Here is a 19,975-nt window from a genome sequence, read left to right on the forward strand (position 1 = left end):
TGGACATTTTAATCCACATCAAGGAAAAATGAAGTGTTTGTGTTACTTCAGGTAATTATACGATGATAGAAGAAGTTTAAAAGCTAAAAAGAAAAAGACCAAAATCACTCGTATTACAGAGTTGTGTGTCTCTTGTTGGATTTTTATGAAGGTTTCGATAAAAAATTCCACAGGTTAATGAGAAGTTTGTACAAACCAAAACTTATCTGCCTTTTTTTTTGTGTTTTTCGTCACGTCAGGCGGCAGTTTTTAAGCCGAATGTTGAATTTCCTGACGCGTCTCCGATCGCCTGTGCTCTGTTCAGGGCTGGCTGTGCGAGCTGCTGCGCTGGAAGGAGGACCCGTCCCCGGAGAACCGGACGCTGTGGGAGAACCTGTCCATGATCCGCCGCTTCCTCAGCCTGTCGCAGGCCGAGCGCGACGCCATCTACGAGCAGGAGAGCAGCGCCGGGCAGCAGCACCACGGCGAGCGGCCGTCGCACCTCATGCACGTCTCCAGCGACCAGCTGCAGGTGAGTCCGGCGCCAGCCAGCGCTTTCAAAATAAAACAAGAAACAGGGGTTTTAAAACTTTTCCTGTTTCTAAATTCCACTTATTGACTGTCTGAACTGGAAGCTTCAATCGAATTACAGGATGAATCAGTAAATAAAATGCTTCCTCTTTTATGAGCACTAAATATTCTCTCCACTGTTTTCTTATTTATTTTTTTTCTTTAAAATGTAAGAAAATTACTACTATCTGAAACTGAAACCTGAGACACCGTCTGATTTTATATTTGTTCTTCAAGAATATGCAAAGTAACAAGAAAATATTCACGTTTTGAAAGTTTTAGTTCAACTTTTAACTTAAAACACTGAAATGATGACAGAATTATGAGAATATCAGATTTATTTCTGCACATTATTGCCCCAAGAAATGTAATTAAAAGATATTCAGATCTTCATAATTATGTTTTTACACATTAACCTAATAATATTCACATTTCTAAAGCATTTTCGTGAAGTTATTCTTAAAATTAATCTGAAAACACTAAATTAATGCAGGAATTATGAATATTGTTTTTCAGTGTTTAATAAAAGCTGCGATAGTTTAAACTACTCTCTGTTATCAAAGGAATTCAGGTGATCATTAAGAACATTAGACGTGGAATATATTAACATTATTGAAGTTGAAATTTAATTTTTGGGGTTTTTTTTAGACTTGAAATTATTTTAGAAAAAAAATGTGACATGAAGAGGGAAAAAAAAACAACTAAACACTAGAAATATCCACAATAAATCCCTGGAGTTGTAAAGTTTGAGCTCAGAAAGAGCCTTCAGTGGACCGTGTGGTTTTCAAAACAGTCGTACTTCAGAAGTCTGTTGATCATTAATCGACTGATAGTCGCTTCAATTTACCAAATTGTTTTATTGAAAACTTCTGAAACTACTCAAAGAATCAGTGCGGCCATTTGAGAGGAATTTGCCTTTTTTTTTTTTTTTTTCTTCATGATTTTAAACTGATTATATTTGTTTCGGAGGACTTTGCTTCTCTGTGGAAGATCTGGTTGCTTCTATTGGTTTTTTTCATGCGTTCACATCCTGCTGCAACTTGTTGAACTTTAATCGATCTGACAGTTCATGTCCACACTCACAGCGATTGTTGCTCTTTTCATTTGACTTTTTTAGCCGATTTTATAAACAAGTCCTCTCAGGAATAAATAGAAACACTTCAAAGTGAGGAAAAGCAGAGATCTTTCTTCCCGGGCATCTGGCTGACGGACACAGAGTAACGCGATGTGGAGATTTCTTAACGAAGCGCCACATAATACCTCTATTAACAGCCCCAGACGCAGATGAGCGCTTTATCACTGATTTGGCTTCTTGGATACATGACCGGCGTTTGACAAAGGACGTCCTTTAGTGGCTTTAAACGAGGTAATCGGATTACCTTCGCTCGTCGGTCTGCAGCAGCGGAGATGGAATGAGGGGAATTCTGAGCAGAAGTGACACCAGTGGAGCAGTTTGGCGTCTTTAGAGGAGACTGGACCGGAGCTGGGAACGCCGTCCGTGTTGCTGCAGCCGATGTTTGGTGATTTAGTTTTTTTTTTTCACCGTTCAGTTGAAAGTCTCCTCTCTGAGGTTCTTCCTGCAGCTGTGGGGCGAAGCGCTGTTTTGTAAACTTGCGTTATGAAACACCTTTCCAGAGCGGCGTCTGACTCACTGATGGAAAGAAAAGAGCGCAGGTTGTTGTTGTTATTGTGTGTGTGTCCCCCCCCTCCCGTCCCCGGGGGTCAACAGGGACCACGAGTTGCCCACTCGCTGCCTCTCCAAACACACGGGCAGCTCTTCACTCAGGCGAACCGTGTTCTGATCACGCCGCCGTGTCTTGTGTTCCAGGCTCAGCCGACGCCGCAGCAGCAGCACCACCAGCCCTCGCTGTCCCTCCACCCCTCCCAGCCCCTGCTGTCCCAGCAGCCCCTGCAGCAGCAGCAGCATCCCACCGCCGGGCCGCGGCTGCCGCCCCGCCAGCCCTCCACCGCCTCCCCGGCCGAGACGGAGGACGAGGGCGGCCGCGGCGGCGGCGGCGGGGGCATCAAGTCGCGCGGCATCGGGGGGAAGATCTCGCTGGAGGCGCTGGGCATCCTGCAGAGCTTCATCCAGGACGTGGGGCTGTACCCCGACGAGGAGGCCATCCACACGCTGTCCGCCCAGCTCGACCTGCCCAAGCTCACCATCATCAAGTTCTTCCAGAACCAGCGCTTCTACGTCAATCACCCCGCCAAGGCGCCCAAGGAGCCCGCCAACAACAATAACAACAACAATGGCGGCGGCGGCGGCGGCAGCGGCAGCACCGCCGCCACCACCAACACCAACACCAGCAGCAGCAGCAGCAGCGGCAGCAGCCCCGCCTTCGACGAGGAGCTGACGGACTTCCGGGAGGGCGGCGAGCTGCTGAAGGAGCTGGACGAGAGCTCGCAGACCAACAGCACCATCTTCTCCATCAAGCTGGAGGAGCAGCTGGGCCGCGGCGTGGAGGCGGAGCACGAGGCCAAGGAGTAGGACTCCGCCCGGGCGCACAGTCACACTCCCTCCCCCCCTACACACACACACACACACACACACACACACACACACACACACACACACACACACACACACACACACACACACACACACACACACAGACTGATGACTGTGCTAAAAGTAACACTCTGAACCGCCGCACTGCAAATAAAGAAAAGTAGTGTTTGCAATCAGTTACAGCGTCTGGACTGAAGCAGGAGTGTTTATATTTATCAGACTGGTGGAGTGAGTGTTCACACACACACACACACACACACGCACACTGGAAAAGCCCATTTCAGTTATACAACTACAAAGTACTACTTTTTGGATTTTGTAAAACTTGTATTATTCCACTGTAAAAAAAAAAAAAACAAACAAACAAAAAACAACAAAAAAACAAAAACTGATGCATCATTTAAAAAAAAATCTACACAAAAAAAAGTTATTCAAAGTATGTTGCCGTGAATATTTGCTGACTGCACTCTATGTCTGTTGTTTTACACTGACTTACTTTATCTTTTTTGAGCTACTGATTCTATTCTAAAAGGTTTAAAAAAAAAAAAAAATCCCCCCCTTCCCCCGACACTTCCTGGAGTTTGCTGGGACTTTGATAGGTGTTTGTGATGTTTAACTGGATTTTCCTTTTATTTTTTTCTTTTTGTTTTTTTTTTTTACAAAAAAAAAAAAAAAAAACATTTAAATCAAGGACCAAGTGTTTGACAAGGCCTTAAATCAGAGGTTTGAAGTCTGGAGCCTGCTGGCAGAACCGTTCAATAAGTGTGATTGTGGATCACTCCGAGCCCAGGTGCATCTCCCAGAATAGCTCAGTCTTTACATTTTATTTGTTAGGGAAGAAATATAAATATATATATATAGACATTATATTGTAACTGTAAAAAGGAAAAAAAATACAGTCTTAAAGAAACTATGCCAACAAATGCCTTGTACTATACGGCACTGCCGATGTTAGATTATTTTGCAGAACCTTTGTCACTGTAACTTTCTGAATTGCCACAGTTAGAAATGTGAATCTCACCACGTTTATGTTGTCTGACATTATTTATTTGCAGTTCATGCAGTGTTTTTATTGTAGTTTTGTTTTTTGTTTATTTTTCTGAAAAGAAAAAAAATCTTTCTTTACGTAGAGATGCTTTACTTTGTGTTTATTTTTTTTTTGTTGGTTTTATTACTTTTATTTTTTATTCCACTGATCTGTTTTTTCTATTTATAAATGTAATTTCGATGGGCAGTAAAAACAAAAAGTGTCTTAAACGTTTTAAATGGAGAAATGTGCTTTAAAGGTTGCCTATAAAAAGTGCTGTATGTCGAGCAACTCATGCTACAAGCTTCACGATTAATGTTGTATGCAATTTTTACTATCATGCAAATAAGCTTAGGTAAAATGACTTAACCTTATAGAAACACCTTAGAGAGAAAAACATATGCAATCCGTGTGAAAAATCGATGTCTGCGATGTGTCTTCCTTTTGGTTAACAACCCGATTCAAAAAGCTCCTCCTGTATAAATACTCTGTAAAAAATGAAAACAACAACAAAAAAAGTGTTTCTTTTTTATGATTTCGATGAGAACACCAGTTATTTTGTTACAACTGACTGTTTTATAAGTGTTTCTCGGTTCCTTCCTGCAGAAATGTTCTAACTAGAAGTGGTTATTGATTGTTAATTCCACAATTAAACTGTTTGTATTGTACCACAGATTTTTCTTGGCATTAACTTGACCAGACTCTTTTGCCACCGGAGGTCGTTTTGTTTTGTTTGTTTATTTGTTTTTAAAGTGTGTCTCCCTCCGGGACCAGAAGAGGAAACAATGTGAATTGTTAATAACCCATCCGGCTGCAGTCACTGAACACCTGTCATTTGTAAGAACCTGTAAATATCACGACTCCCGAGTGGTTTGATTGTTGAATTATTGTAAATATATTTGAAGTTTGTGCAAAAGGCTCAGCGTGCGGAGCTGAATTCAGCGTTCTGTCGTGCCTCTGACTTGTACCTGGGCTCGTCCCGAACCGCGTCTCTCCACGCCGACTCCCGGACGGCCGCCGCCGCCGCCGCGGGTCTGTCGCCAAGAGAGAAACGTTTTGGAAACTGTAGGAGACGGCACGGGCGCTCCGACCTGTGCGTGACCCCTGACCCCCCCCCCATCCCCTTTCCCCCCAGGTGAGGCCAGGCGTCTGCACCTTTTTAGGAATCGATCCTCACCTGTTGATAACTCACTGAGCCTCGTTTTGGGCCGGCGCTCCCTTGATGTTCTGCTTTTTTTTTTTTTTTTTTTTGGTTCTTTTTTTTTTATGAATAAAAAAACAAAAAATAAAGTGCAGCATTGTGTGTGTTCAGGAATAGCGAGATGGAAGTGCGAGGCATCCTCTCCTGAGCTTTCATATAGTGTTTTTTTCTTCTGTCAGAGGTGAAAAACAGAATTATCACGTGTCAGGATGGGAAAGCGGCACCACTGAGCTTCATTACTTCTTGATTTTTCTTTCTTTTCTTTTTTTCTTTTTTTTTTTTTTTGACATTACAAATGGCTTACTCGCTGACAAACAGAGGTGAAGGCACCAACAAACAACAGCAACTCCGGCGTAATACTCCTCCTCATTATCACTGTTTTCACAAGGATCAGCTGTATTTGCCGCCGCCTCACCAAAGGTTTTTCCACACAGATGGCTAATGCTTTTCCATCACAGTGGTTCTCAGTGTAGGAGACGGTCACAAGACTCGCTGCCTTCCTCAGGAACTGCGGAAAGTTGCAACTTCCAAGTTGGAGAGAGAGAAAAAAAAAAAAGACATCCGTGAACATCTTCCATTAAATTTTTCCGAGTGTAGATAAAAAGAGCTGTAGAGCTGCATGTGAAGGTCACTGAAACCAGAAGACCACCCGCTGCAAATAACAGCTTCTTACTAAAGCAGGAACTTTCAAAATAAAAGTAATGTGTCCAGGTCGACTCAACGCTACGCACTGTTGTATCTTGGGCTTGGTTCCTCCTTTAGATCTCTGGTTCTGCCTCAAGTAGAGCTGAGGTTGGGAACAGTAAACGGAACCTTGAATAATTACGGAAAGAACGTCTGAAGTTGAATTCCTTTAACTGCCTTGCTCATGAGGCCTGACAAAAACAGGAAAACACTGATATTCCAAAATCCTGTAAGAAGCAATTTTCTCATTGTTCAACAGAATAGAATCGCCTGAAAAGTATTTCTCACTCACTGACAAACTTCACCACAGTTTGTGTTTTAAAAAAGAAAAAGAAAGTCTTTCTCATGTAAAAGTTACAAAAACCAGAAGAAAAAGATGTGAGTCTCACTTTTTCTAATCCGTTTGTTTGCCTTTGTTAGCTTAGCGCCGTTAGCTTCTTCCACACAGTGTGTCCCCACATGTCAGATAATTCCAGATAATTCTGTCTTAAAGCATTGTTACATCAACATGTCCGTTTATATGAAGAATTAGGAAGCCGTAGATTATAAAACCTGCTTTGATGGGGCCAAGATACCGACCTGTCGTGATTTCTAGGCTGTTTTCTGTATTTCTAAAGGTAAAGATGTGATGTTTAGCCAGAAGAGACAGAAATGGTAACAGCTAACTGGTTAGAGTTGGATTCATTTCTCAAAGAATGACAATATTGTGTGTTTTTGACATTTCTCTCCTCCAAAACACTTTTTTTGTACACTTTTCAAACACAGCTTGGTAAAAACCTCTGAATCAGATTCTGGTATTTTGGACCGAGAAGACATGAACAATAAGCAGTAAAGAAGAATTTAACCCTCTTTAACTGGAAAATGCTTCATTCCGATGGAAAAAGGCCCAAAACTCATGTGAACTTCACTCACTCATACCTGACAGTAACCCTGTAAATTCCCATTTCCCTGAACGCGCCACAGCAAAAATATTTCTGGTAAATCTTTAAATGCAACGAATCGAACGGCTCAAGAAACAGAGCCTGAACACACAAACCGCTGTCCGCTAAGCAGCGGTGAGACGTCCTCTGCAGACACGCCTTCATTTCGGAGGATTATGAGCTCTGAAGGTAGAAAAGCCGTTGTTTGGTAACAGAGACGGAGGGCCGGGCTGGGAGTTCCTCCGCGGGTGGCCGCCGTGGGCGCCTGCTCAGAGAAGACTCCCGTCTCCACCGGGCTGCTCGCTGACTCTCACCCGCCGCTCTTCAAGACGTCCCCACACTTCAAAATAAAATCATCATTACGACAAGAATGGCAGCTGATGAATCGCCGACTCTGTTCCCCCCCGAGCCGCCGCCGCCGCCGCCGCCTGTTTGGAAAAATCAGAAATGAACAGGCTGCGCTCGATAAGTTCAGCTGAAAGCGTCGCTACACGGCGGTGAGGTTTTCACTTCTAAAGAGAGGAGAGAGCAGGGAAGGCCAGATACAGCGTCGTCTTGTCATATTTGCAGAAATGAGGAGTTTGTCTTGAGCTGGGTGGAGCAGCTGAGGTCAAACAGCCACGAAAAGGTCACTTTTCAGCCACAAATATTCATGAGTGCGTTCATTCTGAGCTTTCATGTAAAAAAAAACAACAAAATAACATGTAAATGAAACATGTTTTCTACAATATGATGAGAACATTTCAGTCCAAGTTTTAAAATGTTACATAAAATGTTCTCATAAAAACAAATTGATCTGGTGTGTTTACATCTCTGAAATGACACAAAAAAAAGTAGTATTTTCGAGTAATTTTTATTTATGAAATTCAAAAGCTATTTTAAGGATAATCAACTTTTCCATCACTGGAAGATTCTAACTTGAGGAAACTAAAACGTCAGAAACCATTTGTTGTGTTTTCTTTCTGTCACGAGAGAAAATCTGAGGGAAGCATAAAGACGAAACATGAAGCAAGGTGAGGTCTCACAGGGAGCGAGGACATTCATGTGGCTGCGGAAACAAGGTGGGTGTTTGTACGCAGGTGTGTGAGTGTGTGTATGTGTGTGTGTGTTTCTGTTTTGCTCCCTTTGCAGGACCTCCGACACAAACCTTCCCCTCCCCTGAGGCTCGACCGGCGCTGTGGGGTTTCATGTTTTCGACTCCTCCAGTGAAAGTTTTACCATCAGATGTTCTCAGAATGACTTCATAACATTTTCAGGGACATGTTGAATAAAGAAAAACAACCTGAGCTCAGAGCTGCATGGTGTCGTTCAGAAGGCCTCGTCAGTGACGAGTGTCTGGCCTTACAGGAGAAAATCACTCTGAGACAAAATAAAGCCGGAAAAATAAATCATTTCTAGAGTAAATTTCAGTTGCAGTGTGTGCTTCAAAACCACATCAATGATATTTATATTCGTTGTACTCATCGAGTCTCTTGAAAATATTTCAGATACATCAATTTGTATGACGGACATGATCAAATGTAGAAAGAAAATCAATGAACCGAGTAAAAATATATCTACAAAGTGAAGCAAATTATTCAAATAAAAGAAGGCAATAAGGAGAAAACATGTTTCTTTAAAGCAGAATATACTATTTGATTATAATTTAAGGCCTTCATGAAGTTTGTCCCAGATGAATTAAAAGTAAAATAAAGATTAAATATGAATATAAATATGTTTCAATGTGGATTTTAGTGGGATTGTTCCAAAAAAGAGCAGGTATGATGGTTTTCATGAAAACAATGAGATTCCAGGAGGAGGTTGGCCTTTCAATAGGAGGCGATAGAGAAAGAACCACGGGTCAGGCCGGCGCCTTTTCCCAGAATTAGCAATTTTAATTTTCTGTGTGAGAAAAAAAAAAAAAAACGCAAGAATAATGCATTTCATTTCCAAAGGATTCAAGCTTCCATCAACTGATATCTCGTGTGAAAACATGAGAAAGTCCGTTTTTTAATGAAGAATAACTGTTTGACGAGACGGTTGGAGAAACAGGTTCAAACTCACCTTGAAAACCTCTGAAATAAAACTAACTGAATCAAATCATCTGAGTTATCTCAAGTAATGTAAAACTAAAAATACTCCCATCTGCTTCGACAACACCAAAGCCGTACCCTTGAGCAAGGCCTTTCACCCGGACTGGACCCGCTCAGCGGTCCGGCGGCCAGCCTGGAGCCGCGCCGTGGAGACGATGGGAAACGTGTTCAGCTCCGATCTGCTGCTGGAACGACAAGAAGAAAAGGAAACAAAAAACTCAAACAAAAGAAGACTGAAGTGACAATTTCAAGCCAAACAGCTCGTGATGAAAAACCTGCAGTAGGTGTTCGTTCTTCCAATAATATGTATTTTGTACTGCAAGGATGCACATCTGTAGGACGGACGTATTCAGAGGAGGTACACATGCTCGGCTGAACACAAACCCCCAGAGCGCTCATGAAGACGTCAATCAGCCGCCGGCATTACCACTTCACAGGCGACTCGCACCAAACAGGAGTCTGGGCTTTATAGATGCACATTTCAACTGTGCATCTTATTTTCCCTGTGTGTGTGTGTGTTTTCTCCAGCCTGTGCCATCAGAACAAAGACTGAACAACTCTAAAAAAGGAGGTCTGAAAGCGCCTGGCTGTTGGGTAAACTCGGCGAACAGCTCGCCGTTTGGCTCAGTCCCCGCCGTTTTCCCCCCCGATCTGTAATTCGTCGCGTTCGCCGCCGTCAGCCTCGGGTGCAACATTCACAGAAATCTAAACAAATCCTGGGAGTTTTACAGTATCGGGAAGTGAAGGGATTCCGCTCGGCGGCAGCAGGGCGGCGGGGAGGGGGGTGCGGACCGTGTGGCGGACAGACGTCAGGTTGTGTTGAAAATGGACGCGGCGGAAAGCGAGAGGTGAAAACCTTCTGTCTGTACGGCGGAAAGAGAAGAAGAAGCACCGCAACGGCGTCGTACCGGCTGGTGGAACGAGAGCGACCGCAAACAGACACACAGTTTGAGTCTGAACGCTTTCTGGGGTCGGCGCAGTGGAGCAGCGGTCGGCCCCGTCAGCTCACAGCGTGACCAGAACCGCATCAAACTGGCCTGTGAGTTTTTATGTTCTCCCTGTGCATGCCTGGGCGTTTTCCAACTGCTGCCACTCGTCCAGGATCCGGGATGAAGCTGCCAGACGGACGGATGGGAGTCGTTCACAAGACTGTTTGACCTTTCCTCGTCCAACATGTGTGCCGTCGAGCTTCTCGTCGCTCCTTTAACTCGAGAAGTTACAAAAGCGACGCCTTTTTATGAAGAGACAGAGCGAATTATTTGTTTGCACTGATCATTAAAACACATTCTCTGGGCAGTCAGAGTTTTGGTTTAGTGGGAACTAGCAGGAATAACAACTCTGGGACTAATTAGGGAAATTTACTGAAAGTAATCCAAAGTTTCAAAAGATAATTTCACCGGTTTGAGCCTGAATGCTAATTATCATGTTAAACTATCAGCTCAGCGCCAACGACCAACAATTATATTACATTTTTTGGGGACTAACTTTTGGATAGTTAACTAGTTGTCTGGCAGAAACACAGGTTTGCTACTAAGCTTGTACTTGAGGCAACAATTTAAATGAAGTGCTAAAGCTAGCAGAAAGAAAAGCTGATTCAGTTTGACTCCGCATCAGATTAATCACGTGTTGAAAGACTGTACTTTGCTGTGACGTTGGAGTCAGAAAACATAAGAGAGCTTAAATGGTGCTAAATAATAAAATGTTTTTTTTTTCTGATAATCGTGGATGAAACGAGGTGCTGTGAGACCAACAGCTCAGTATGAGTGTGATCGGGTGTCGGCTCGAAGCCACAGTCTGAATTAACAGCACTTCTCCAGCCTTGTTCTGTTAGTTTGAACTCTGAAAAATCAATTATTTGTAAAAAAAAAAAAAAAAAAAAAAAAAGACAAAGCGCAAAAAACAGGCATGCCAGAAAAACTAGAATCTCTATTCAGCTGCTCCCTCTGACATGGATTCGGTGTTGAACTGGGTTTTGAGCCCAGGTGAATCGCAGGTAAAGTCAAAACTCACTGAGCACTCCGTCAAAGATCACCAGGGTGTATTCTGTGAAACAACAACAGCTTTTATTTCCAGCTGTATTTCTGCTGCATTCTTCTTTGTTTTTGCACAGTTTTGACATGAATGTGCGACAATAAGAACACAATCGTCACATATCTGTGTTTTTATTAACGGCAGTGCAGATCGCAGTCAGTACTCTGTTAAATAGGATTTATTATGGAGAAAAACAGAGCTGATGTTCCTCTCTATCTAGAAAACGCTGAAGGTCACACAACAATATACAAACTTTTCTTTGTGCAACAGAAACAGGCAGCGTTTGTAGTTTAAAGGCCGTGTGGAGTGTTTCCTCCCATCCAGACTCAAAGCATCGAAACAATATGATCATATTGAAAGATGGGACAGAGCAGAGAGCGGCGCTGGGAAAGATGCATGTGAAGGGCTGTATTTTCAAATTCTGGCATTTTTATTCATTTTTCAGAGAGCTGCTTATTGCAGATTTAATGTAAGTAAAAGACTGTCACTCATTCTATAAAGTCATTAAACATCTGGGCGACTTTTCCCGTTTTAATTCATGGCGTTTGTGGAGCCCGGCACGCCGCCTGACAGTATATCAAATGTGTTGTTGAGACCGACGGGAAAAAAACGTGACGGGAGGAGAAGGAGGCGGCTGAAACGCGGCGCCGCTGCAGCCACAAACGGTTGTTATCTCTCCATCAACACCAACAGGGAGGGAGCGGCGCATACACATGCTGCATTAACAGGCCCGCCGCAGATTTATTGGACGGCGTCTTGGTTATGTTTCTGCTACGTTTAGCTCCAGATTAATAGGGACGTTACACTCAGGTTGCCGCGGCACAACACCGGCAGGTCTGACTCGTGCGGGGAAGTCCTCGGCGCCTACCCATGAGCCCCTGGGACTGCGCAGTAAATCAAACAGGAAATGCAGCAGAAAGCCTAATAAAGTTATTCTAATGACGGCAATCTCAGCGGGATCGCCGCCACGTAAACCGGGAACCTCGCTCTCTCTCTCTCTCTCTCTCTCTAACCGCTCCTGCTCGGTGAAATCCCCTCCACCCCAAAAAAAAAAGAAGGAAAAAAACATGGAACCCGGAGAAGCGGAAACAGAAGGTTAGAGGTGTGGAAATTAATAACATTAATCACAGAGATGCTTTTTAGCCTCGCTCTCTCGCTCTTTTGCCTCCCGCCTTTTGAGGAGACACGATTAAACATGAACTAACCGTGGGAATTGATACTGTCCTTCTGATCACATTAATTCAGCAACATGAATCTGCATTTTGATTTATGGGGGGGGGCGGGTCGGGAGTTGCGTATGTCCGTGTTTGAGTTTGTTATTTTAAATTTGCATCAGGTGATCTGTGCTCATCCAGAACAGGGATGAGAGGAATGTAAACAGACGTCACCGCGCCGCATCTCAGCAGATAGAGAGATCCAAGTGGAGAACACACACACATACACACACACACACACACACACACACACATTCCAGGGGTGATGTTTGTGTTGGGAGCGACACCTCGAGCCGGGCCTCTGATGCTGCTTTAGCCATAACAGCCTTTGTTTGGCGTTTTGCAGGCAGACACAACAGAAGCGCCGCGCTCAGAACCTCCACCTCTGTTTACAGTTCAAGCGTCTCCGGCACAGTGTTGTGAGACGGACAGATGGATGAGCTGAGCTTCCAAAGAAACCTTCAGAGTTTGAGTCGAAGCCGCCAGTTCGTTCAGAGCTTTCAGAGATTTCTTCAACAATATTATCCTCTCTTCCGTCTTCAGGATTCCTCCTCATGGTTCCCTCTGGAAGGGCGGCCAGTCCACCAGTCCATCCCACAACAAACACAGGAAGTTAGTAATGACCAGGTAAACACTAAGCACCCACACTGGGGTAGAACATGCAAACTCCACATGGAACGGCCCAAAGCTTGAAATAAAACCGGGTTATTTTAATCCATCGTCTTCAAGCCTCTGATCTTTTTTATCTGGATAGTTTGTGGACTTTGTGGGTTTGGTTTAATCTTCATCCATCCATGTTTTAGACCTGTTTTCTGAAAGAAGCTGCTGGAACTGGACTGAACCCAGTGTGACCTCTGACCCGATCAATTCATCAAGAGACTGTTAGAGTGAAGCAGAACTGGAGTCAATCCCAGTGAACTTTAGGAGACAGTAAACCAGGACAGGACACGAGTTGACTGTTGGTTAACTCAGACAGTCACCTGTTAACTGTTTAAACACATCGTTGAACTAAAAAATCTCAGTGTTTTTCAAATTTATGTCTTTTTGCAAAATTCTTTGCCAAAAGTTCAGACGAACCCTGGAGAAGGACTTCAGGCTAACTGCTGTGTGTGCCATGCTCTCTTGTTGAAGATATTCGGCTGGTACATTATTTTCAGCGCTCCGGTTGTTTGACGTTTCCAAATCCACAGGCAGAACCTGCAAACTCCACAAAGAAACCTGCGAAACAGGAATAAAAGAGGGTTTTCTCTGGCTGTGGTGCATCGAAGTGAACCGCCGTGCAGCAGCTGCAGCAGCGTTCAGCTCCTCAAATGTATGCAAAAAGAACGCAGCACTTAATTTTACAAAGATTCTAAAAAGCTGAGGTCGTACAGAATGAGCTGAAGCATTAATACATGTTGATTTTTGCAGTATTTTTTTCATCTTATGCAAAGGATTTAAATCCAACTGACTGCGCCGCCTGCAGTGAGAGGCAGAGGCTTTTTTTCTCTTTTCTTTTAAATTACAGTGAAAATCAACTCATCTCTATTTATTGAGTCTGCAGTCTGTTGTTCATTTTCTAGGAATTTAGCTGAAGTGGCCTCTTGTTATTTGAAGCACTAATTGAACTCATTTTCCTTTTCTAAACCTGTCTTACCACTTTCATTCTAAAGCAATAACTCATGGATGAACAACACCACTCACCAGGCGCCACTTGTCACAATGGGTCCACTTATGCATTGACCAAAACAGACTCAACAGGGAAAGTTGCATCACCGATTTTCGGGCCGCCGGCACGTCAAAGTGCCTCGCCACTTATCGCTCTGAATTATCTTTAATATATTCAGTTTTTTAGGCTGTTTTAAAAACTCGAGCGGTGAAAGCATCCCGGCAGAGAATCAGACGGATCCGAGGTTTCGGCGTTTTGTTTTTCTGTTTTCTCTCCATGAGCTCGTCCTTGAGGGGGTATTCAGAGAGAGGCCCGATGAAATTCCCACACAAAAAAAGTAGGAAAACCCTGTTTTAGTCTTTGATATTCCTAAATGTCCCTAAACCTCCACAATATTTCAACCTTATTGAACTTAATTCTGCGGATTTAGCTAAAGCGTGCTAGCATCTGTGTCGGTGTTTGCAGATGCGAGTTGTGATCTTCCCATCATTGGGATGCTGATCCAGGAGAAGTTGACACGTCCTGGTCTTCAATCTGCACGGGAGCCGAGGTTCAGGTATTCCTCTCCTCTGATCATAATTGCACAGTGACAGATGGGCAATGGCGGCGCGCGCCGGCGTCCCGCATGCATAGAAATGTGCTCATAGCGCCGAACAGAAACGGCTCGAAGACACTCAGGTGTGGCGGGATTTTCTTTTCACACCTCCCCTGCCTACGTAACGCCTACTTCTTCGAGATGGGGCTGCAGAAAAATGTCCATAAGCTCTGAGAAAAATGCAAGTTGGAGGTATGAATGGATGCAAATCCTTCCAATCACGGCGAAAAGATAAAATTTGTGACCATTTTTTTCCTTTTTTTTAAACATAGAGCACCTCCACCAAGATAATGGAGCAGGTTTGAGGCCTCTCAGCACCTTTCCCTCCCAGACAAGTAAGCATTAACAGAAAGGAGGGGGAACGGAGAAGAAGCAGTTAAATTGCCTTAACAGCTGTGCAGGGTATGAATAACTCGTTAGCTGTGTGCATTTGAAGTCATCAAATCCCGAACCCCCTCACCTAACCCTCATTTGCAAAGGGGACAGGAGGGAGGTGCTAATTAAAGTGATAAAGAGAACAAATCTTATCAAATCTGATGCTGGAGTTTTGTTGGCGGGTGGGGTTGAGGTGTTGGTGCGCATGCAGGGAAAAAAAAAAAAAGAAATCCACGATTACATCTGTATTCTCAAACACTCGGGGAAGGTGCTATTTCATGTTTAATTAATTAAGCAGTCTCTTTAACTGTATCTTGACAAATGTGATGCCAATTAGATAGTGAGGAGAAATTGTTTATTGCTAATTAATGGTTGATTTCAGGGGAAAAGAAGTTAAATCCTCTGGTATCGTACCTTTTTTCCAACTGTTAAAACGTACAAATGAGCATCTGCATCCAGCTCGGCGCCACGTCTCGACTTCTCGTGGCGAGATCAGAGGGAAGAAGCTTCACTTTTCAATCATTCTGGAGGTTTAACTGCCTCCTGAACTCCGGAGTCTTTGTAAGCGTCGCCGCTAATGTGCATCACGAACCATTTACACAACCTGACATTTATTCCAACCCACAAAGATCACAACACTTTTTGAAGCTCCATAAATTGTCAGTCTGGATCGGGCGTCGGTTTGTGTGATGGGCTGATTTTGACGTGGAGCCGTAAAAACTGACTCCTGCTTTGAGAAATTCCCTCAGCGCGGCTCCGACGGGGCGAACGCCGTGAGTTATGTTGACAGTCGGAGAGAAACTTATTGAGTCAGTAAAACGATGGGAGTGTGGGATTTGGAGATCTTTGTTAAACACGCTGATTGTGCCGGGATGCGGCGGCGCTGCGTGGAGGAGTGGAGGTCAGCGGTTTGAAACGGTTTGTATGAAGAGCCATTTGATGATATAATTGGGTTTTAAATGCTGCTGAAGTCCAAAATTCACCTGGTATAAGGTTTGATTTGTGATGTTTACTGCCGTGGTGACGTTTTTCTTTTGTCAAACTAGCTAGCTAACCCGGTTAGCTAGCAATGCTAGCATAAGTGGTGATGGTTTGTTACAGGTTCATACGGTTGTGTATTGCTCCCAGTGGAGTGTTTACCTCCCTTTTTTTCTGCCAGCCTGCAGGTTGACTTGTTTTTCAAAAGTTTTTGTTTAGAACTATATTTTAGAAATTTGTGTTGGCGATTATTCGAGGGTTTATGTTCAAGGATTTCATCAGAGACACCTCTAATCTAAACCATCAACAACTTTTAAAAATGTATTAAATTTTAGCATTCCTGCTTTAGAATTTATCTTAGCTTCACTAGTGTGGGTCTAAACAGCACTCAAAACTAAACATTTTCTTTGTTTTGTTTTCACATTTGATCTAAAGAAGACAATAAGAAGATGTTTTTCACCTCTTACCATTCAACCAACGGCAGACATAAATACCATTAAATGTGAACTGTATCTAAATCTCATTCACTTTATTTACCTTTTGGAATGTTGTCAGTGCTGTTTGTTGGTCGGTTGGTATCTTGGTTGTTATTTTGGTGGGTTGGTTGGTTGACAGATTGGCCTGTCGGTCAGTTGGTAAATAGCTTTTGACATCATAGGGAAGTTATTATTTAAGGGAATGAGGCATTTTGCTCAATTCTGTGCAGAAGAGGAAATTATTACAATTTTATGTGGAAAATATTCTGGATTATTGTTTCAGAAGAAACTCGATATGATCCAGCTATATGAATGTACATCTGTGCCACAGAGCAGGGAAAGAGTGGAGGAGGAAAGTGTCATGCCAACGATCTGTCTTCTTTTTCTTCATGAGAACTGGACTGTAATAGGAACTAATTGGTGTTTATCAATCTCGGTGAAGATTTTTTTTTTTCCTCACAAAAAATTCAGAAAAAGTTCGTACTGGACTTCAGCTTCAGCCGTTGTCCATCAGCTCAGGTGCAGATAATCAGGATGCCTGAGTGACTCACCTCAGGAACGTTCATAATATTGGATTACAGACTTAAATAATTGTGCTGCTCTGTTAAAGAAAAAAAAAAAAAAACGAAGCAGAAGAAGTGCCGTAACAGTTCTTCAGATACTTCTGCACCAAAAACTTTTTCATCATTCAGAGTTGAGGATGCATTGTTGCCTTTGTGTAGTTTTGATGAATCATCTCTGTATGAAATGTGGGGTGTGGCTCTCCTGGGGGAACCGGAGGGCTTCATGGGAGATCTGCAGCAGGAGGGATGGTTTTTATCACTTAAAACAATAAATGATTTAATTAAAAACACAGTTTTTGACACAGAATTTGTGAGAACAGTAACAGCAGCTACTCCAATAATACCAACAATACACAACACAACCACATCTTAATAAGAGCAGGAGAACCTTTCTACCGCTTCATGACGGACCGATCACACTGAGACAACTCTATAATGCTTCCATGTTATGTCCTGGTATTTACTGAGCGTTGCTAATGTTTGGTGTGTTGAGCCAAGATCTTGATTTGGAGCATTTGACGTGTCGTTTATGCTTTAATTAGGGTTGGTTGGTTTTGTCTGGTTCTGTCCGCCATATTCCTGTGATTCTCAGGTCCAGAACCTGCAGACGATTAGCAATCAGAAGGTGATAAGAGGAGGTGTGGAGCTGAGGAGGAGGGGGAGGAGGCTCCACTCTCTGCCTGGAGACCTGACTGTAGCAGCATTTCGGGTCCACTCAGGACCATTTTCCCATTTTGTTTCAGCCCACAGACCATGTTCATTCTGATTTCTTTGATAAACTCCATTTGAAGAAGCCACCTGCACTTGGAACGTCTGTTTTCTTGCATGTTTTACTGTTTCAGAATAGATTTACACAGCGTTGTTTCAAGTGTCATTTTTGCATTTTTATTTTCTAAAACGTTTCAGTTTATATGGCAACATTTTGAGAACAAGCTGAAAAAGTTGTAATTTCCTCACAGTTCCTCCAACGTGTGCATGCAGACAGTCTGCTGTAAACCCTGAAGCTTCTTTAAAGCGTCTTTTAGTTTTGATCCAGTCATTATTGGTTATTTGTAGGAAATAAAAATGTCTTCACGTGTGATCCAGACAATGGTCTGGTAAATACACACTTTATTAGAGAAGCAGTGTCAAATTCAAAAGTGAACAGAACTCTTCACTTTCATTGTTCTGAATGAATCCTTTACTACTGCCGTAGTGCTCATGGGCAGTGTTGGCATTTCAGAAAACTTGAACTTGTCCCCTTTTCATGGCAGATAATGCCACCTCGGAATCCATTTTCCAAAATGTCCATTTTCAGTGCCTCCGAGCATTGTCGCAAGTTGCAGGCAAGTTGTGCAGTTTTCATTTGAGAAGAGAGCTGGGGAGAATGCTGGGACGTGGTGACTCGGTAGCCATGCCGCTTTGTTTTCATGTGGTTCTGATCAACAGGAAGAGGCTATTTGTCCTTTAACCTTTAAAAAGTGTCAGTTTGTGAAACGATTTCTAGTCCCTCTTCATCTCACCTCATCCTAGAAGATACTGTACGTCAGATAACAGACCCGATGAGGGAAAAAAATCAAGAATAGTAGAGATGAGCCGCAGAAGAGGTAAAACAGAAAAGACTTGTTTCACCTGGTAGATGGAGAGTTTCAGTTTAAAGAAACTGGGATTTAAACTAAGCTAAAAGGTCAAATCTGCAAAAAATGAGCGAAGAATTTGCAGATCAGTGAGAACTGAACACATGACCACGAGTACGGACTTCTGATTTTGTAAAAGTGTAAAAAAAAAAACCACACAACCACCCACGACACAAGCTTTAAAACCTGTTAGTTTGTTTGATTCATTCATGTGAAATATCAGTAAATTCAGTTTATGGTTCCAGTGAGATTGATTCTGATTATTATGATTCCCACCACTATTTAAAACCAGATTTTACTCTGTTAAAACACAAACATTGAAACTGAATGTGGTTTAAATGGAGTCAAGACAAGGCTGTGGCTGCTGCAGGTTTATGTAGGAACATGTCTCCAAATAGCAAAACTCCAAAAATGCTTTTCTAGGTTTTGAAGCCACTGATAGGAAATATTTGGATGTAGCTTTTCTTGAGTTTGACAACGACCAAAATGTGTTTCTTGGCATGATGTTACAGAAGCGTCATGTTATTAAGTGTTTGTTTTTCTTGTTAATTTGAAAATTCAGGTGTTCTGCCTTGTTTTAAAGTTGCAGAAACTAAATGCTTTAAAGTTGTTTTGAAAAACTTCACACTTGTTTTTGTTGCACGTGCAGCAGTTTCATTGAGTTTCAAAGCTTTTAGGTGCAAAACTATTAAGAACCATAAGATCAGATTTGCATCTTTATCAAATCAGGTTTCAGATCTTTGGTGTTTTTTGTTTTTTCCCTCCGTCTCCGGAGTGCGTCATCGTCGCTCACAGGGCTGAACGCTGCAGGCCGGCCGGCCGGCCTGACCTCCGCGCCGCTGCTAATTTTCACAGCATTGAAGTCGAAGCAGTGAAGTCATGGAAAATGCCTTTTGTTCCTCCACGTTTCCTCCCATTGAATTCCGCGTGCGGATTATCATTTTTCTCAGGCAGCGCGGTCTGCCGTCATCTTTCAGTTACCGCGTGCCCGAAGCCAGCGAGTTCCCGACTTAAAATAGCAGCGCGGCTCACAGTGAGAGCGCCGCCGCCGCCGCCGCCGCTGAGCAACTTTCTCCCCGCTCCGAACATCTCCTGATGTGTCGTGTCGCCGGTTGATTCAAGCCGAGCGACAACGCCGGTAATGAAAGTACAAGGCCCGACGCCCGGTCAACGGGATTGGCGTTCAGATACCGAGCCCCCGCCTGTGTTTAATTCATGGCGGCCGGGAGCTTCATCGTGTCGAGAGGGGCGTCTCGCAGACGCACATCCATCCTGCATGTAATCACAAATTTACAACTTCTCCATCTCGGGCGCCGCGTCCAGAGCGGCGGCGTTCCGAGCGCGCCGGGGGAGCGGGGACGGCGGGGAAAGTGTGCGTGAATTTTAATTGTGCTCGCAGCAACACAGCCGGCGACTGCAGTGACACACACCCGCGTTCCCCAAGGTATAAAAATTTAAAATCAACTAAGTAAAAAGGAAAGTTGCCTTAAATGGGGTGGAGGAGTGGAGGGTGG

General features: G+C 43.4%; 1 protein-coding gene across 6 annotated transcripts in view; it reads left to right on the forward strand.

Moving 5' to 3' along the window:
* Nucleotides 1-4,579, forward strand: part of satb1b (SATB homeobox 1b) — a 73,919-nt gene extending 69,340 nt beyond the window's left edge. For 5 of the 6 annotated variants that reach the window (XM_030102025.1, XM_030102027.1, XM_030102024.1 and 2 more), the window contains 2 exons: nt 305-511; nt 2,378-4,579. In XM_030102025.1, the coding sequence (XP_029957885.1) occupies nt 305-511; nt 2,378-3,040 (870 nt within the window). In that variant the 3' untranslated portion in view covers nt 3,041-4,579. The remainder of the gene's footprint in view (nt 1-304; nt 512-2,377) is intronic. The other variant, XM_030102026.1, reaches the window with a different exon arrangement.
* Nucleotides 4,580-19,975: the final 15,396 nt, after the last annotated feature.

The sequence above is a fragment of the Salarias fasciatus genome, chromosome 11 (assembly GCF_902148845.1).
Source record: "Salarias fasciatus chromosome 11, fSalaFa1.1, whole genome shotgun sequence".
Classification (NCBI taxonomy): domain Eukaryota; kingdom Metazoa; phylum Chordata; class Actinopteri; order Blenniiformes; family Blenniidae; genus Salarias; species Salarias fasciatus.